This window comes from Sinocyclocheilus grahami, unplaced genomic scaffold, assembly GCF_001515645.1.
Source record: "Sinocyclocheilus grahami isolate Dianchi unplaced genomic scaffold, SAMN03320097.WGS_v1.1 scaffold822.1, whole genome shotgun sequence".
Taxonomy (NCBI): Eukaryota; Metazoa; Chordata; class Actinopteri; order Cypriniformes; family Cyprinidae; genus Sinocyclocheilus; species Sinocyclocheilus grahami.
The window spans coordinates 528298-548539 of record NW_015506001.1 but is presented as its reverse complement, the minus strand read 5'-3'; the positions used below and the strand labels follow the sequence as shown (position 1 = coordinate 548539).

Here is a 20242-nt window from a genome sequence, read left to right as displayed (position 1 = left end):
CAAGAGCTGTTGGACAAGGGCCGCTCCCCTTCCACGCTCAAAGTCTATGTGGCAGCTATAGCAGCTTCTCCCGCTCCTATAGCCGGACAGTTGGTGGGCCGGAACAACCTTGTTGTCTGTTTCCTGAGGGGATTCAGGAGGCTCCATCCACCCCGACCCCTCACGGTCCCTACATGGGATCTACCCACGGTCCTGAGAGCCCTCAAAGGCTCCCCCTTTGAGCCACTCCAGTCTGTGAGCTTAAAAACACTGTCACTAAAGACCGCCCGCCGCCTGGCGCTAGCATCGGTTAAGCGAGTAGGTGACTTGCAGGCTCTCTCGATAAGTCCTGTCTGACTTGAGTTTGGGCCTAAGACTCCAAAGTCGTCCTAAAGCCAAGACATGGGTATGTCCCTAAAGTGCTCTAACTGCCGTTTAGTGCCCATGTTATTACTCTCTCTGCGCTTCCTCCTTCTAAGTAGGACCAGGAGTTTAACCTTCTCTGCCCAGTTAGGGAATTGAGAATTTACATCGAGCATTCCGCCCCCTTCAGGCAGTCGGAGCAACTCTTCGTATGCTTTGGCGGCCGCACCAAAGGGTCCCCGGTCACAAAGCAGAGGATCTCTCGATAGTTAGTTAATGCTATCACACTAGCTTACTCCTCCCTGGGTCTTCAGAGTCCCATAGGAGTGAGAGCCCATTCCACTCGAGGCGTGGCCTCTTCCTGGGCGTGGTCTAGTGGTGTGTCCATAGCAGACATCTGTGCGGCGGCCGACTGGGGCTCGCTGTCCACCTTTGCCAGGTTCTATAACTTGGATGTTCCGGCCTTGCAGGCCCGGATTTTATCTGCTTAAAGTGGCACACGCCTGTCTAGGCGGTCTAAGTCTCAGGCTCTGCCTGACTCTTCAGGAACGCTCTTGGCCCTATTACTAGTGCTGAGGCTGTACATATGACCGTTGGAACGATTATCTGAAGGCTGGGCTGACCTCAATGAGTTCAGCCCTCTTGCCTCCTGCAGGGCTCACCCTGCACACAATTGGTCCCTCTGAGCCTTTTTTCGCTCAAGGCCAGTTCATATCAGTCGTTCCTCCCTCATGGCACAGCGGGATTGTATTGGTTCCCCATAAGTACGAGTAAAGTATCCATAGGGAACGTACTCGGTTACTTTTGTAACCTCGGTTCCCTGAGATACGGGAACGAGTACTGCGTTCCTTGCCGTGCCATGACACTGCACGACTCAGTGTCGTCGCTTCAGTCAAATTGACCTGAGATCCTATGGCGAAATGCCTGCTTATATAGCCAGATGGCCCCGCCCATTCTGGCAGGCTCTGGCGTGCTTCACCGCCATAGCGCCATAGTTTTATAATCACTGCACAAACCAATGGCCGTGCAGTTACACTGCGTGATTGAATAAGTCTTCAGTCCTCTGAGAAAAAGGAAAAAGTTTTTCCATAAGCATCTAGCGATGCAGTACTCGTTCCCGTATCTCAGGGAACCGAGGTTACGAAAGTAACCGAGTACGTTTACTTGTTTGGTATGATTATGTTTAATGTCTCGACAACCTCTGTAGTCACATTTAACGATTTGTTAGCAAGCGCCTTTTTCAAGACTCGTAAAAAGTCACAAGGGGGTTTAACTGATGTCTTAGAATAAAACCTGAGAACATTTAAAAAAAAAAAAAAAAAAAAACAGGACAATGCAACTGGAAGTTCAAAAGTGCAAACTGTTTTCTGAGTTTTACTGCATTGTAACGGTGACAGCGCTGTTCGCCAGCTAAACAAACTCTGCTTCCCCAGGTGGTGGAGGACTGCTACTGCATCCTGAAGGACTATGGCTTCCGCTTCGTCAGGAGAGGACCCATATTCGTCAAGGGGAAAGGAGAGCTGCTCACCTACTTCCTAAAGGGACGTGAAAAACAAGGCTCCTTCATTAACGGCTCTTTTGTCACCCTGCCCCACCAAGTGGTGGACAACTCTTGACCGACACGTGCACACACACTGTCCTACACAAAACTCTTGTTCACACACACCTCACCTCATACCTCTTCTGCCGAGTACATGTGCTCCAGTAATTAGTACTTTCAAATGTGTTTTCTCTATTTATTAGGTTGAGGGAAGAAATGTTGAGAGAGACTTTCTGTTTATATAAGAGAAGTACTATATAATCTAAATTTTGAAAGTGTGCACAGAGATGAGTGAATGAAATAAAACAAGTTGAATGATTTTATTAGGTTGCTAAAGTGATAAACAGGTTGTTTTAAAACTCAAACCGCACCGAATACAATGAAATCTGCTGTATTGTACGCACTGCGCTGCTCAAAGGAACCGATGAATTACCTATTTTTGTTCTTCTTTCATTTAATTATTTAATCCTTTATTTAAAGATTACTCTGAAAGTCCCAGATATATCTGAATGTTGTTTGCAATTGAAAAGCTACTCCGGATGCCTGTGTAGGAAATCATACTGACTGCCTTTGCCTCTTCTGAAAGTGTGTGTGTGTGTGTTCATGCATTTCTAAACTTTATAGTCACATTTTCTCTTTTGAATTTTAGTAATTTATAATGGATGTACATGAGGGTTTGAAAGTCTGAGACCACATTAAATCATGGGTTTTAATCCTGGAAATAAAGTACAGTTCTAGGATTACTCAAAAGTCATAAAATAACAAAAAAATAAGAATATTTCAAACAAAAAAAAATTAAGTGTTACTAAAATTATTATGCTGTCAATGTAATTAGTAATAAAAAATATTGTATTAAATTCTAAAAATAAAAACAAGCACTTTCACTGGTTGTCTCAGACTTTTGGACCCCATTATACATTCTAGTGTTCCTCATGTGCCAAATACAAGCCACTATGTGTGTCAGTTTGTGCTACTCTGAGGACATAGTCAAAGTGCAGCAGGAGTGTATGAGTATCACTGTGTGAACGGGTTCATTGTGCGTGTCATTGCAGGGATGAATGTTTCTTAGTTCAGAATATATTCCCCGCGGTGTCTTTCCTAAAGGATTAGATGAATGTGCAATAGTTTATTCTTTTACGGCATGCTGCTCTCCGGTACAGATTTAAGAAGAGCCCTCTTCTCCCAGCAAGTCATATTTTTATATTATGATGTAAAAGTTGTAGTTAAAGAGTATTGTACACAGAGACAGGACGCTAGGCTGGATCGGTGTGTCTTCTAAACTGGCCAAACAGTTCATTTATTACCAGTGTCAGGGACCTTCTGTGTCGGTAAGCAGAAATGCATTTGGTTTTGACTTTCAGATGTTGAAATGGTTTATGAAGGCATGACATTGTGGCCGATCGCTGTGGTTTGATTCAAGATTTTGCTAAAATTTGATATTTTTGAATTATGCTTGGATATGGAATAAAATGGCACTTTGAAAGATCTGTTACCTAATGCTGTCTGAGTTTGATTATTTTAAATGTGTTTTTGAATTTATTCAACATAATGGTTCCCCGAATACCATAGCTACTCCAATTATTGCTGTTACCCTAAAACTTTGGTAACATGGTATGGCAGCATTGTCATCAAAAAAATTATTAAAACAACATGAAAACTGATATTTGTGATTGTTTGACACTAGTTAACAACTGACAGTTTGGGCAAATAGTTAATTAACAAGGTTTGCATTACTCCCTTGCTAAAAATGTTAAATCCAGCCTAAGAGGACGTGCTGGTCTGATTTTAGAGGAGTTTTGGGCACTTAAGTTAAGATCAGTAAACCAACTTTTTCAGCAGGGTCATAAATGGAGAAGCTTTGTCCCCAGAAATATCCCCATTTTACAGCATGTTCACAACACCTTGCAAAACGCTGTCAAATCCAGACCAGCATAGCTTCCAAAAGCACAAACAAAAAATCTCTTAAAATATTTGGGTAACACTTTATTTGAAGGAATTCTCATTAACTAGCATGCATATTACTAGCATATTGGCTGTTAGCATATTAAAGCACACATTGATGTCTTATTCTGCATGACTATATTTACAATCTCTTAACCCTACCTAAACTTTACAACTACCTTATAACTATTAATGAGCAGAACATTAGGAGTTTATTGAGGCAAAAGTCGTAGTTAATAGTCAGAATTAGACCTTAAAGTATGACCAATATTTGTACGTTACACAGTATATTCACAGATTCTGAAAATGAAAATATGAAATGCAATAAACAGGAAAATAATAGAATCAGTTAAGGAAACTGAAACTATGGAGACCGTTCAGGTTCTGGTGTAAAGCGTCTGGAAAAGACTATAGTGTCAGTATTCAGTCAGATCCATAACAGTGTGCATCATGCAGCTTAACTCAGTTCAGGTTTAATAACATTCGTTTTATTTATCAGTTCTACTTCTCATATTTATTTTGTTTTATTTTTTGTAATATTATTTTTGTAAAGCCATATGGGCCTTTTTTTTTTGTATTGAGGCAAAAGTCGTAGTTAATAGTCAGAATTAGACCTTAAAGTATGACCAATATTTGTACGTTACACAGTATATTCACAGATTCTGAAAATGAAAATATGAAATGCAATAAACAGGAAAATAATAGAATCAGTTAAGGAAACTGAAACTATGGAGACCGTTCAGGTTCTGGTGTAAAGCGTCTGGAAAAGACTATAGTGTCAGTATTCAGTCAGATCCATAACAGTGTGCATCATGCAGCTTAACTCAGTTCAGGTTTAATAAGATTAGTTTTATTTATCAGTTCTACTTCTCATATTTATTTTGTTTTATTTTTTGTAATATTATTTTTGTAAAGCCATATGGGCCTTTTTTTTTTAATATAATAGGATGTTTAGTTTTGATGTCTGCTATTTGCAGTGGTTATTATTTATGCATTTTTTTCATAGTGTGATTTTTGGTGACTTGTCAAACTGACCTTAAAACCATATAAAAGTACATGGACCTAAAAAAAGAGTATTGTCCCCATTCTTTAATTTTTTTAAATCATAGATAATGACATTTGGCTATATTGCTAGGAAATGTCCCTGGTTTCCATTTCAGAAAGTCTTTCTTTAAAATCCCTTCTCCTCAGGGCAAAGGTCAGGCATAGCACATCTATACCACTGATGAAAACATACCGAGATTACCATGGTATTACTACAGCTTTGTGGACACGACTTACTTGGTTCATATTTTTGACGATGTGCCATAGAAATACAGCAGTACTATGGTATGTATGTATGTATTTTATTGGTAGGCCTATTTACCATGTAAATACAGTCATACCAGTATTATTGGTAATCAAATATTATTGCTGGATACAAAACTTTTCTGTAAGTTCCCTCAAGAAGTATCATGTTAATACCTAGGCATAACAAGTTGTTAATACCGCTTCATGGCGTTCTTGTTTAATCATTCAGTAAGTTTGAACTGTATTGCTATCTGACAGCGTCAGTACTTTTTGTTAGACTGTACAACAATAACTTGAAGCCAGCTCTCTTCTTGAGTTTGGCTTTATATGATTCTAACGAGTTTTTATTTGTTTATTTATTTGTATGATTCTAGCGAGTTCAAGGTTGTTGCGGCGCTTCCGGTGACGTCATCGCGCACCGACCGACGTCCGTAATGGACCTGCAGCTGTTCTCTGACAAACAATAACAAGAGCAGCGAGCGAGCGAGTCTGTAATCGCGCTGATATCGAGCCTGTGAGGCGTCTCGACTCTGACATCGCCTGGCGAGGAAACTCTGGCCTCCGCTGCCTCCTCCTCCGACTCGGAAACCGGCGGAGCTTCGCCGCCCCCGCGGAAGAAAAGCCGAGGCTCGGCGGCGGAGGGAGCAGGAGAGAGCGGGGCGTCTGCTGCCGGGATCACGGGCCTCTCTGCGGCGTCTCTCCCAACCCCCCACCAGCGCTCGGCCATCCGTCTCAATAACAGCTCGCAGTCGCGCAGATCCGCCGCTGTAAACGCGTTTTATAAGATGCAGGCCAACGGGACCGGAGGACAAGAGCCGGAGCCGGAGCCGGAGCCGCCCTGCAGGAACGGAGAGTCCTCGTCCTCCGCCGCGGGAGCGGTGCACTCCAACGGGCTGCTGTCCTCCGCGAATAACGGGCTGCCGTCCACCGAGAGCCCGGCTTCAGACACCAGCATGAAGAAGAAGAAACGACTGTCCCAGAGCGACGAGGACGTGATCCGGCTCATAGGACAGCATCTCCACGGGTTAGGACTCAAGTAAGTGAAGCTCAGCCGCGATCAGCGCCTTATCATCGGGCTATTATTGGATTGGTCAGACGACATGAAGCCATGATGCTGTCAGTGCGGCTCTCCTGAATCTGTCCGTCGTGTGGCTGTGCTTGCACGATGCGGTCAGTTGTGGTTTTGTAATGTGTCACTGATGTTGTTATGTTTTAACGATTGCGGCACTGCTGTTTTGTGCTTTTGTGATGGTGTCAGTAGTGTTCTTGTAGCTTGTCAGTGCTGTTATTGTTTTCATAACAGAGTCAGTGGTGTTTTTGTAACATGTCGGTGGATTTTTCTTAGATTTCAGTGGTGTTAGTGTTGTTTTAATAACAGTGTCAGTGGTGTTTCTCTGCCATGTCAGGGGTGTTAGTGTTTTTTATAACAGTGTCAGTGGTGTTAATGATTTTTATAACAGTGTCAGTGGGGTTAGTGTTTTTTATCACAGTGTCAGTGGTGTTAATGATTTTTATAACAGTGTCAGTGGGGTTAGTGTTTTTTATCACAGTGTCAGTGGTGTTAATGATTTTTATAACAGTGTCAGTGGGGTTAGTGTTTTTTATCACAGTGTCAGTGGTGTTAATGATTTTTATAACAGTGTCAGTGGGGTTAGTGTTTTTTATCACAGTGTCAGTGGTGTTAATGATTTTTATAACAGTGTCAGTGGGGTTAGTGTTTTTTATCACAGTGTCAGTGGTGTTAATGATTTTTATAACAGTGTCAGTGGGGTTAGTGTTTTTTATCACAGTGTCAGTGGTGTTAATGATTTTTATAACAGTGTCAGTGGGGTTAGTGTTTTTTATCACAGTGTCAGTGGTGTTAATGATTTTTATAACAGTGTCAGTGGGGTTAGTGTTTTTTATCACAGTGTCAGTGGTGTTAATGATTTTTATAACAGTGTCAGTGGGGTTAGTGTTTTTTATCACAGTGTCAGTGGTGTTAATGATTTTTATAACAGTGTCAGTGGGGTTAGTGTTTTTTATCACAGTGTCAGTGGTGTTAATGATTTTTATAACAGTGTCAGTGGGGTTAGTGTTTTTTATCACAGTGTCAGTGGTGTTAATGATTTTTATAACAGTGTCAGTGGGGTTAGTGTTTTTTATCACAGTGTCAGTGGTGTTAATGATTTTTATAACAGTGTCAGTGGGGTTAGTGTTTTTTATCACAGTGTCAGTGGTGTTAATGATTTTTATAACAGTGTCAGTGGGGTTAGTGTTTTTTATCACAGTGTCAGTGGTGTTAATGATTTTTATAACAGTGTCAGTGGGGTTAGTGTTTTTTATCACAGTGTCAGTGGTGTTAATGATTTTTATAACAGTGTCAGTGGGGTTAGTGTTTTTTATCACAGTGTCAGTGGTGTTAATGATTTTTATAACAGTGTCAGTGGGGTTAGTGTTTTTTATCACAGTGTCAGTGGTGTTAATGATTTTTATAACAGTGTCAGTGGGGTTAGTGTTTTTTATCACAGTGTCAGTGGTGTTAATGATTTTTATAACAGTGTCAGTGGGGTTAGTGTTTTTTATCACAGTGTCAGTGGTGTTAATGATTTTTATAACAGTGTCAGTGGGGTTAGTGTTTTTTATCACAGTGTCAGTGGTGTTAATGATTTTTATAACAGTGTCAGTGGGGTTAGTGTTTTTTATCACAGTGTCAGTGGTGTTAATGATTTTTATAACAGTGTCAGTGGGGTTAGTGTTTTTTATCACAGTGTCAGTGGTGTTAATGATTTTTATAACAGTGTCAGTGGGGTTAGTGTTTTTTATCACAGTGTCAGTGGTGTTAATGATTTTTATAACAGTGTCAGTGGGGTTAGTGTTTTTTATCACAGTGTCAGTGGTGTTAATGATTTTTATAACAGTGTCAGTGGGGTTAGTGTTTTTTATCACAGTGTCAGTGGTGTTAATGATTTTTATAACAGTGTCAGTGGGGTTAGTGTTTTTTATCACAGTGTCAGTGGTGTTAATGATTTTTATAACAGTGTCAGTGGGGTTAGTGTTTTTTATCACAGTGTCAGTGGTGTTAATGATTTTTATAACAGTGTCAGTGGGGTTAGTGTTTTTTATCACAGTGTCAGTGGTGTTAATGATTTTTATAACAGTGTCAGTGGGGTTAGTGTTTTTTATCACAGTGTCAGTGGTGTTAATGATTTTTATAACAGTGTCAGTGGGGTTAGTGTTTTTTATCACAGTGTCAGTGGTGTTAATGATTTTTATAACAGTGTCAGTGGGGTTAGTGTTTTTTATCACAGTGTCAGTGGTGTTAATGATTTTTATAACAGTGTCAGTGGGGTTAGTGTTTTTTATCACAGTGTCAGTGGTGTTAATGATTTTTATAACAGTGTCAGTGGGGTTAGTGTTTTTTATCACAGTGTCAGTGGTGTTAATGATTTTTATAACAGTGTCAGGGGTGTTTTGTAACATGTCAGTGGTGGTTCTCTGCCATGTCAGTGGTGTTTTTTTGCCATGTCAGTGACCAGTGTTAATGTTTTTTATAACAGTGTCAGTGTCTTTTATAACAGTGTCAGGGGTGTTAGTGTTTTTTATAACAGTGTCAGTGGTGTTAGTGTTTTTTTAATAACAGTGTCAGTGGTGTTAGTGTTTTTTTAATAACAGTGTCAGTGGTGTTTTGTAACATGTCAGTGGTGTTTCTCTGCCATGTCATTTTATATCAGTGTCAGTGGTGTTAGTGTTTTTTTAATTACAGTGTCAGTGGTGTTTTTCTGCCATGTCAGTGGTGTTAGTGTTTTTATAACAGTGTCAGTGGTGTTAGTGTTTTATTAATTACAGTGTCAGTGGTGTTTCTCTGCCATGTCAGTGGTGTTAGTGTTTTTTTATAACAGTGTCAGTGGTGTTAGTGTTTTTTATAACAGTGTCAGTGGTGTTAGTGTTTTTTATAATAGTGTCAGTGGTGTTAGTGTTTTTCGTAACAGTGTCAGTGGTGTTTCTCTGCCATGTCAGTGGTGTTGGTGTTTTTTATAATAACAGTGTCAGTGGTGTTTTTGTGCTTTCATGATGGTGTCAGTAGTGTTCTTGTAGAGTGTCAGTGCTGTTATTGTTTTCATAATCGTGTCAGTGGTTTTGTGCTTTCAAGATGGTGTCAGTGGTATTTTGTAATTTGTTGATTTTTGCCTGTTTGTTTTCAGTGGTGCTTTCATGGTATTGTCAAAAGTGTTTTTGTGTTTTCATGATAGTGTCAGTGGTGTTTTTCTGCTTTAATAATAGTGACTGTTATGATTGCATAATGATGTCTGTTTTCATGATATCGCAGTGGAATTTTTTATTTTCATGCTATTGTTGCTCTAAACTGCCAGACACTATAATATAATATAGTTTTGTCAAATACAGTATATGTTGCGACATAGGCTAGTACACAAGTCCTGTAAGACCTTCATATAACAAAAAGAAGAAATTATTATTTTTTAAAATAAAATCTAAATTTGAAATGTTGGAAAAAAAAACACCCATATGTGTATATATAAACATGTCTAGTGTATTAGTTTACTAGTTCAATTGTTATTGTAGACAAGGTAAAAGCAAGGTAAATTAGTTTTATTTATCAGTCTGTCTTGCCTAGCATAAACCTACCTGTTTTCTATGTAGAAAAGCAGGTGAATTGGTGCTCCACACAGTTTGTATTGAATTGAGTGGGAGTGGTGTTCCTTTCTAGGAAATGACACGTTCAAGAGTTTGTTAATTATTGTGTTCATGAATCAAACACTGACTTGTTGCCAGGAGATTGGAACTCTGTCTCTCTGTGTGTGTGTGTGGGTGTGTGTGTGCAAGAATATAAAATGCTGAATCAAATCTCTAATCCTGAGGCTATCATGTGAAATGAGTATGAATCCACTTCACAATATTCATTAGCATCTTTCTTTTTGTTTCAGTCAAACAGTGGACCTGTTGATGCAGGAATCAGGCTGTAGACTTGAGCATCCTGCTGCTACCAAGTTCAGGAATCATGTGATGGAGGGAGAATGGGAAAAGGTGAGTCTTCATGTAGCCAGTCTAGGATAGGGACGCTCCGGTCCGATAATCGGTATCTGTATCGGCTCCGATACTGCCATTTTCTGCCGGATTGGGTATCGGTCAGACGAGATGGATCCAAATCCATTAATGTGCATATACTATTGTGTTATTGTTAAGCCACGAAAAGGCACAAAAACATTATAAAGCACCATAAAGTTTTTGTGCACTATATTCCAAATGTTCTGAATCCGTTCCATAGCTTAATGTGAGGTACAGATGAATATTGAAGTCATTAAATTCAAGTTCGCGTAAACTCTTCTCTCCGTTGCGGCTGTCTGTCATCCTCCTTTCAGCATTAAAACTGCATGTCGCGTTCGGTTATTACAGTTAAGACAATAAAACTCTGTCCAAGAGTATTCAATGTTCCTATTATTATTCTTGATCTGTAGATAAAGATCAATGGTTTTGCATAAAATGACTTTATCTTGCTGGAGTTTATTGCTGTTTCTATATCATGTTACTTTCTATTGGGTGTCTGTTAGATCACAACACTGGAGTAGAGAGCACTATGAATTGTTCTTAACGCGCCCAGTAACTGAAATTCAAAACTGTTAAAAGAAAAGAGACTATTGCACAGATATAATACACTACGCATCAATATCTCTTCCCTTTGTGCTTTGAACTTTTCTATGCGAAGCGCTGCTCGCCGTGACTGTGTTGCTTCAAGCACATCATTCTGTGCACGGGATGCGCATAAGCGCTTTGTGCTGCTCTGTATTGGAGCCTTTCATGTTATAATACTTTTGCGAGATGAAATATTATTAATAGCCTTTCTTGTTCCGTCCTATCTATCATATGTTGCTGCCTCATTACTGTGCTCACATTTAAAAGAAATGTCTTTTAATTTTATAATATATATTTATATAGAAATATATTTACTTGTTTTTCATGAATGTATTTTACAACAATACAAAGAGTAACGATTTAGCCCTACACTTACTCACTTTTATTTGTTCCCCAATAAATAATGTTTTTTCAGTAAATGTTTAGATTTGACAAAAGTATTGTGCACTCATTTTTCTAGAGTAACTTTTGCTGCTGAATTATCCACTAACCTAGTTTATAAAAGTATTTTTGTCATAGATTATGATTATATAATTTTTCATTTGTTATTTTTCTGTATAATGAAGTTGTCTATATTTAGTAGATTGTGTTTAACACACAAAACAGTGATGATCAGGTCAACACATAGAGGTATAGAAATTCTATATTGATTAAAAAAAAAATACTGTGCTGGTATCGGAATCTTATCGGTATCAGCCGATACTCAGAATTTTTGATATTGGGTTGGATCGGATCAGTCCTGAAAAATGGTATCGGTGCATCCCTAAAGTCTAGGAAATGTTGAAGTCTTTACATCACAGAAGGAAAATAAGAATGTTGAGAGTAAACAAAGATAAAATAATGACAGATTTTTATCTTCGCCCTCTTTGGCCTAAATGTCTGCCATTCTTTTTTTATTTTATATTTTGTTACCTTATAAGGCTTTGTTTTTAAAATAGGGAAATTACCGTATTGGCCCGAATATAAGACGACCCCCCCTTTTTCCAGATGTACCTTTTGGAAAAAGGCTTTTTAAAAACCAAGTCTTGTTTTTTCTCAGTAAAACACATTTTGTCTTGTTATTTTCATATTGCATATTTTTCCTATTTTAATTTTTGTTTTGAAAGTATGGTAAAAACTGGTAAAATGTACCAACAATCACATTTAAAAAATATACACTTTTTGATATATCATTTAAAAAAAAAAAACAGGTAGCCCATCTGAATTAGGACATTTAGGCTATCCATCTAATAGTAGCTTACCAAAATCTTCTTAACAGTAGAAGTTAAATGTTACTGTAGTCTTCAGATCTGGGTACTGTCTTATGTTTTAAAATCACAAAGAGAGTTTGGTCCCATCAGGCTAACGTGACCGTCCCGACTCATGCAGCTGTAAGCTTTTCTTTTTCTTTAGATTTTACTCGCGATCTTTACAACACGCATTACATTACGTATTTCATGGCACACTCGTTTTATGCGTATTTGTCGCCACCTATTGTTGTGGGTGTATTATTGACATGTCAAATCTAGACGCTGAATATAAGACGACCGCGTTTTTTTCAGATGCATTTCCAAGAAAAAAAACATCGTCTTATATTCGGGTCAATACGGTAGTTTGACTGTACTGCTCAGACAACTTGCAACATAGTAAAAGCAACGTGACAAAGAATCGTGATAAAATCGTGATTTTTCCCTAAAATGTGTGGTAGATGTCCCGACGGCATAACATTAACACAAATAAACGAGCCATTTTTCCAATTTAAATAAAAAAAATAAAACATTGTAGGGAATACACTTTATTTAATTTTCAAAATAATGTTTTATTTATTATTTTATATTATTGTCCAAATCATCCCACTGGCCGGAGTGGGCCGTATGTCTGACACCCCTTCTTTAGAGGATAGTAAATGCAATAAAAACAGTTTCCACCCATAATCTTCAACTAAATTATTAAAGGAATAGTTCAACCAAAAATTAAAATGTGCTGAAAATGTACTCACCCTCAGGTAATCCAAGATGAGTTTGTTTCTTCATCAGATTTGGAGAAATGTAGCATTGCATCACTTGCTCACCAGTGGATGCTCTGCAGTGAATGGGTGCCGTCAGAATGAGAGTCCAAACAACTGATAAAAACATCACAATAATCCACAAGTAATCCACACCACTCCAGTCCATCAGGTAATGACTAGTTAAGCGAAAAGCTGTGTTTTTAAGAAACAAATCCTATCAATAATATTGTGAAAAAGTCATCTTGAATCAGGAGAGAAACCTGCACAGATCAAGCACCGTTTACAAGTGAAAAAAGTCTAAGACAGATCTTAAAATCCAGCAGAATATTTGTTGTGAGAGGACAACGGAAGATGGACTTTTTCACTCGAGGAAGCATTTTTATGCATTATGGCCAGAAGCAACAGTTTAAAGTTAAAAACGTCTTGATGGATTTGTTTCTTACAAACAAGCACCTTTTCACTTCACGAGACATTAACTGATGGACTGGAGTGGTGTGGATTACTTGTGGATTATTGTGATGTTTTTAGGTCGGACTCTCATTCTGACGGCACCCATTCACTGCAGAGTATCTATTGGTGAGCAAGTGATGCAATGCTTCATTTCTCCAAATCTGCTGAAGAAACAAACTCATCTTGTATGACCTGAGGGTGAGGACATTTTTTTTCAACAAATGTTCATTTTTGGGTGAACTATTGCTTTAAAACAGTTGTTAACAGAAGTGGAATAATGCGGTGGGATCAGAGCTGGAACCAGAATCATTAAACTGCTTATGATTCTCATCAGTAGCTAGTAGGATTACACCTTATTGGCATTTCAAAACTTTGTCCTTTTTGTGTATGTAATAGTCAAATGGGTCACAACAAGCCAAGCAAGCAACAGATAAGGGTTTGTCAACTTGTGTAAACTCAGTTAATCTGTCTGTGTTTTCTAACAGGCTGAGAGTGACCTCAACGAGCTGAAAGCACTGATGCATTCACCCAGTGCTGTGGTGGTAAGTCCAAAGTCACATCTCCACCATCCGTTTTATGAACGTCCTGATTGATTTTCTCCTGTGTGTTCAGCGGATGAAGTTCCTGCTCCTGCAGCAGAAGTATCTGGAGTATCTGGAGGACGGGAAGGTTCTAGAAGCGCTGCAGGTGCTCCGAGCCGAACTCACGCCCCTGAAGTACAACACTGAACGCATCCACGTCCTCAGCGGGTATCGCACTTCACAACTATTTTGGGGAATTAATACAACAATGTCATTTTCTCGTTTGTTTGTTTTTTTTATTACATATTCATAGGTGACCTATTATGAGAAAGCAACTTTACTCTAAACTTTGAAAGAAATTCTGCCTGCATGCTGCCACTCCTGTTACAGAGTTTCACATTTTTTCAAAATGTATACAAAGTGTTGAGTACTTGTAAAATTTCTACTAAAATAAAATTAAACATTTGTGTTAATTTTTTTGGTACAATTTCTTTTAAGGTGAGCTTGTTACAGTGTAATAAGTACTATGGATGCACGATATTATCGGACCAATATCGGAATCGGCCGATGATGGCTTTAAATGTAAATATCGGCATCGGCCCGATATGAAAAATTACGCCGATATGTCTCGCCGATAAGATGAATGCGTTAACTCGCATGTGCTCAGGGTGTGCTAGCGATTAGGTCACGTCAACAGTGCGATTAGATCACGTCAGCATTGTGGCTCATTCTTGAAGCAAAGTTTTGCCTGAATGGTGATTAGATTCACTGTTTTGTATCTCTGCATTTAAACTAAGAATGCACGTACAGAATGATGTGTTTAATGTATGATAGAGTAAACAGTAATAGCATGTGCAGCGGCAGCCTCCCCCGGGTCCTAAAGCCTGCTCAGTAAGGAGTTTTAATTCCGTAGGGGGCGCTGTTGGCCTACTTCTAATAAAATGAAAGCAAAATACACAAATAATAATTAGACTGTTTCTGATTAAATAAAGCAGTAATTGATGCCATAAAATCATGAGTATGTTTTGATTTAAAGGTCAGAAGCTATAGCTTACATGAAAAAAAAAATCACACACAATTTTATATATAATGATTTATTCATTAATGTGAAATACGTTAGATTTTTTAAACAAATTATGAGCTCTAAAAGATTTTCAGAATTTTTACAACTCTTTTGCTTTAGACCATCTACAAATGTTAAATCTTAAAATAAAATGTTAAGGTTACCACTGCGTCTTTCTGAAAAAAAATTAATATATAGTTTATTTATAGTTATTTTCAAATCTTCAATGTACAGTTATTATAAAATAACTGTATTATTGTTTATTTAATTCTAACAAATAAGTTCTTGTTAAAAACTAACCAAAATTAAAAATAATTATATATCGGTATCGGGCAAAATGAGTTGAAAATAATCGGCATATTGGATATCGGCAAAAATGCAATATCGTGCATCCCTCATAAGTACAGAGTAATATTAATTACCTTAATGTGCTTTCTGTATGGTTAAGATTAGGGTTTGGTGTAGGGTTAGTTTCTTGTAATTCTGCATCATTTTCTGTTATTACTATAATAAGCATATGTAATGTGTAACAACACATTAATCTTAAAATAAAGTTTGTTTTTTATGTAGCTTGCCTCTCATTTAAAGAAAGTGCTCATCTAATTTTAAAGTCAACATGAAATCAAAATAAAAGTTGCTCCACCTTTCTAAAATCATGTCCCACCCTACTTTTCTCTGTAGAGAATAGAAACAGAAATAATATACAAATGAAATCTGATGCAAAAGGTGATAACCTGTTGACTTTTAAGAGACAACAGCAAAAAAATGCCTCAATTAATGTTGAATAGCTCTGAGGCTCCAGCCTTATTTTATCAGTGTGTAGAAGTCGATGGCCTGTTGCTCATCCTGCTGTCTGTCTGTGCTTCTGCTGTAGGTACCTGATGTGCAGTCAACCTGATGACCTGCGTGCTAAAGCTGAATGGGAAGGGAAAGGGACGGCCGCACGATCCAAACTCCTCGACAAGCTGCAGAGTGAGTTCACAGAAACACATACGCATAAATATGCTTGTGTTTTAATTTAAGGGAAATATTAATAAATAGTTCAAACGGGCTTTCAGAAATATTCTCTGGTCAAGCTCAGACACTTAACTATATTATTTTATATGTGTCTTAATTATATAATTATAACATGATTATTACACAATGGAAAGAACATTAACATGATTCCTAACAGGACTGAAATATTTTTGTAATTAGAGCAAACGGGGTTTTATCAACTGATACCACAAGCCATCTCAGAATTGATCAAATCCATTGTTAAACCTTACTGATGTTTGTGCTACTGATGTCACTTCCTGGAGGATGTTGTCATTCGGGAACTGTTGTTAGTTAAAGGGATATTATAAAAGACTAACAGGATGGATGTGATATTGGGGACGGGAAAACATTTAACCCTTGTGCTGTGCTGAAAATGATTGACCTAATTAGGTTTTGGGTACTTGTGTTTCTTTTCGGAACTGATTGATCATAGGCCTCACTGATCGGAGCTCATGCATCTCAGGTTTTGAGTGAAAAAGCATGGTTTGTGGATCATTTTGGCAATGTTCACTCAAAGACTGAGGTGCATGAGCTCAGCTCAATGAGGCCTACAATCAGTCCGTTCCAAAATGAAATCCAAAACCTGTGCTAATTAAAAAAAAAACAAGTTGAATCCAATATTTGGTAATACAATAGCATAATGAGAAATTCCTAAGCAATATTTTGTAGGCTGAGTTTTGAGTGGGGACACCACAAGGTGAAAAATAAAAAAAAAAGTACAAAAATGACTTTGGGAGGGTTTTATATCCCGTGTGAGCAAAGTCATTAGTTTTTAGTCCAGTAACATTGAAAAAATATAAAATCTCTGATTGAAATGATTCAAAATTCACTCTGATGTTCATTTGATTGTGACAAGAAAACTAAGATGATTTCTATATTTTAATAATATTTATGAATTACATTTAAATGAGAGGTTGTGCTGTATTGATTATAGTAACAAGCTGATAGACACACAAAAAATGTTTTATTTATTTAGCAAATTCGTTAAGCTGCATCCTTCTGCGAGAAGATCTAGTTCTTGACAAAACAACGTATTTGCTCAAAAAAAACTAAAGTTGACAAATGATTGGGACATGAATATGTACTGCGCAGACATAATGCTCTATCACTTTTTCATTAATTCTGTTCACTTCTTCCTCTCCTCATCCCCTCTTTTTTTTCATTTGTACAGTTTCATGTAATTCTTTTTTTCAGCTAGGGTTCGGGTCAGTTCTATTTCAGTTCAGCCAATTCAGGAGATTAACAAGCTGATAGACACACAAAAAATGTTTTATTTATTTAGCAAATTCGTTAAGCTGCATCCTTCTGCGAGAAGATCTAGTTCTTGACAAAACAACGTATTTGCTCAAAAAAAACTAAAGTTGACAAATGATTGGGACATGAATATGTACTGCGCAGACATAATGCTCTATCACTTTTTTCATTAATTCTGTTCACTTCTTCCTCTCCTCATCCCCTCTTTTTTTTTCATTTGTACAGTTTCATGTAATTCTTTTTTTCAGCTAGGGTTCGGGTCAGTTCTATTTCAGTTCAGCCAATTCAGGAGATGAATTGAATTCGGGTGCTAACCTAAAGAGCGTGAAGGACCAGCGTAGATGTGACTTTCACTTGATGTCCTGTGTTGGCTGAATTCAGATGAAACTGAGTCTAACCCTCTCTGCTCCATCTCTGTGTCTCTCACACAGCGTACCTGCCTCCGTCTGTGATGCTGCCGCCCCGTCGTCTGCAGGCGCTCTTGCGTCAGGCCGTGGAGCTGCAGAGAGATCGCTGTCTCTATCACAACACCAAACTGGACAGCGGACTGGACAACGTGTCTCTGCTCATAGACCACGTGTGCAGCAGGTACAGTCGTCAGATTTACGTACATTGTCAGTGTTTATGCAAATGATACGAACAAGATCAGACACGAGCTCTGTTCCAAACACTAGTGAGCTTCGCTGTCTACTAGTATCTTTTTAATATTTGATAACACTTTAGATTAGGGAACACATATTCACTACGAACTAAGAGTTTTCACTTCAATAAACTCCTAATTTGCTGCTTATTGATAGTAAGTAAGGTAGTTGTAGAAGTTAAGGCCGGGTTAAGGCATCTAGAATATGATCATGGAGAATAAAGCATTAATATGTGCATTATTGTATGTACAGATAAACAGCCAATATGCTAGTAATAAGCTTTAAGAGCAAATAAAGCTTGATTGTTTACCTTTTGAAAAACTAAGATATCAATATGCATCAATATTGGTGTTGTAATTTTACAGTTAAAATACAAGAAATAATTATTTTATTTACTTATTTATTATTATTCAAGTCATACTGAATGCATTAAAAACATTGTGGCCTCGAATGGAAAGATATATATTTTTAAACTCTTTAAATACACTTTATAGTTCCCGAAAAAAAGGTTTAAGCTGGTTCTTGTAAAGAGTATGCCCAAAGTTTTTCCCAAAATTGTTCAGAGCTAAAAGCTCTCAAATTCTTCAGAGTAGTCATATTTAGCTTTTTTTTTTATTTTCTTTGTGAGTGATTCAAAATCACTCACTGCTCTGAATTTGTCTATATTACTGTTTAATTGAATACACGTAGCCTTCTCATGTTTACTTCTTTGAGAAGGCAACATGCTATTATTTTAATGAACCTAGCAACAGCATATATGTTTTTCTTTTGATACTAGAATTAGTGTGAAATTTCACTGGTACTGAAACGGCTCGGCTCACTTTGTGTTGGAGCAGAGCAGTGGTCAGTGCACCTGCAGTGTCTGTTTTTCTCATATATATGAGATCGTGTCATTGTATTTGTCAGTATAGTCTGATGTAGGCTCTTTAATGAATACAAGTTGGGCTCTCTGAAATGCATCGACTGTCATCTCCAGGAAGCAGTTCCCCTGCTACACCCAGCAGATCTTGACAGAGCACTGCAATGAAGTCTGGTTCTGTAAGTTCTCCAACGACGGCACTAAACTGGCCTCGGGATCCAAAGACACAACAGTCATTATATGGCAGGTTGACCCTGTGAGTGACCCCTCATAACCATCAAATAACCAGTGCTGGGTAGATTACTTACAAATTGTAGTCTGTTACTGATTCCAAATGACATGACAAAAATTGTCGTCAGTAACGTAGTCCATTACATTAAACATATGTGACCCTGCAGCACAAAAGCAGTGTTAAGTCGCTGGGGTATATTTGTAGCAATAGCCAAAAATACATTGTATGGGTCAAAATTATTGATTTTTCTTTTATGCCAAATATCATTAGGATATTAAGTAAAGATCATGTCCCATGAAGATATTTTGAAAATGTCCTACTGTAAATAGATAATAACTTAATTTTTGATTAGTAATATGCATGGCTAAGAACTTCATTTGGACAACTTTAAAGGTGATTTTCTCAATATTTAGATTTTTTTGCACCCTCAGATTCCAGATTTTCAAATAGTTGTATCTTGACCAAATATTGTCCTATCCTAACAATATTATTTATTCAGCTTTCAGATGATGTATGATTCTCAAATTCGAAAAATTGACCCTTATGACTGGTTTTGTGGTCCAGGGTCACATATAAGGTAATATAATTTGATTACTTTTGAGTCAAACTCGTTTATCACATTGATGTAAAAAGGTTATTGATATAAAAATTTAAAAATTTATTCCATTTGTTAACTATGTGAAGTGGATTAAACATTACATTACTTCAAGGTTTCCCCAAACTGGGGTTCGTGAAGAAACTGAAGGAGTTTCGGGAGTTTAATGAAAAGCTAATAATTAATGAAATCATAAAATTGTAAAACTAAAATAAAAATAAAAAAATCAAATCAAAATAAAACACTTACTAAAAATTATGAAATATTTTATTGGTTTACCTCCATATCATGTGACCATTAAAGGGGTCATATGATGCTTTCTCTTTGGAGTGTTACAAGCTCTTGGTGCATAAAGAAGATCTGTAAAGTTGCAAAGACTAAAGTCTCAAATCCAAAGAGATATTCTTTATAAAAGTTAAGAGTCAGCCACACCTACCTAAAACGGCTCGTTCTAACACGCCCCCACATGTCTACCTCACTATGTGGGAAGATTTGCATAACGCCGCCCAAATGTTCACGCAAAGAAAGAAGGCGTAACTTTTAGTCTCGCTGTAGTATTGTTGCTGCCGCTGCCATGTCGTGAAGACGCTGTGTGTTTCGTTGTGAAAGCGAAACTACTTTGTTTGGTCTTCCAAAAGAGGATGATATCCGCTGGATAAGCAGAGTCCAGCCCGGGGTTTTTATATTTAAAGAATTTGCTACTGATGATTCAAACGCGAGTTTTGAGCAGTGTAGAGTAGCGCTTGTTGTTTGTCATTTTTCCGATCACAAATGCAGACATGGTTTTATGTTTACACGGCGCGAGGCAACGCAACGCGTAAAAAGACAGTATAAATCATTATAATCCGTAATTATGTC

General features: G+C 37.7%; 1 protein-coding gene and 1 pseudogene across 1 annotated transcript in view; both read left to right on the top strand.

Annotated features, from left to right (window-relative positions):
• Positions 1 to 3379, top strand: part of LOC107562403 (adenylate cyclase type 3-like) — a 36053-nt pseudogene extending 32674 nt beyond the window's left edge.
• A 1530-nt stretch (positions 3380 to 4909) lies between these two features.
• Positions 4910 to 20242, top strand: part of LOC107562420 (WD repeat-containing protein 26-like) — a 24283-nt gene continuing 8950 nt past the window's right edge. Inside the window, exons 1-7 of the mRNA XM_016247053.1 lie at positions 4910 to 6149; positions 10039 to 10138; positions 13667 to 13723; positions 13794 to 13930; positions 15640 to 15737; positions 17489 to 17645; positions 18675 to 18813. Coding sequence (XP_016102539.1) covers positions 5899 to 6149; positions 10039 to 10138; positions 13667 to 13723; positions 13794 to 13930; positions 15640 to 15737; positions 17489 to 17645; positions 18675 to 18813 — 939 coding nt within the window. The 5' untranslated portion in view covers positions 4910 to 5898. The remainder of the gene's footprint in view (positions 6150 to 10038; positions 10139 to 13666; positions 13724 to 13793; positions 13931 to 15639; positions 15738 to 17488; positions 17646 to 18674; positions 18814 to 20242) is intronic.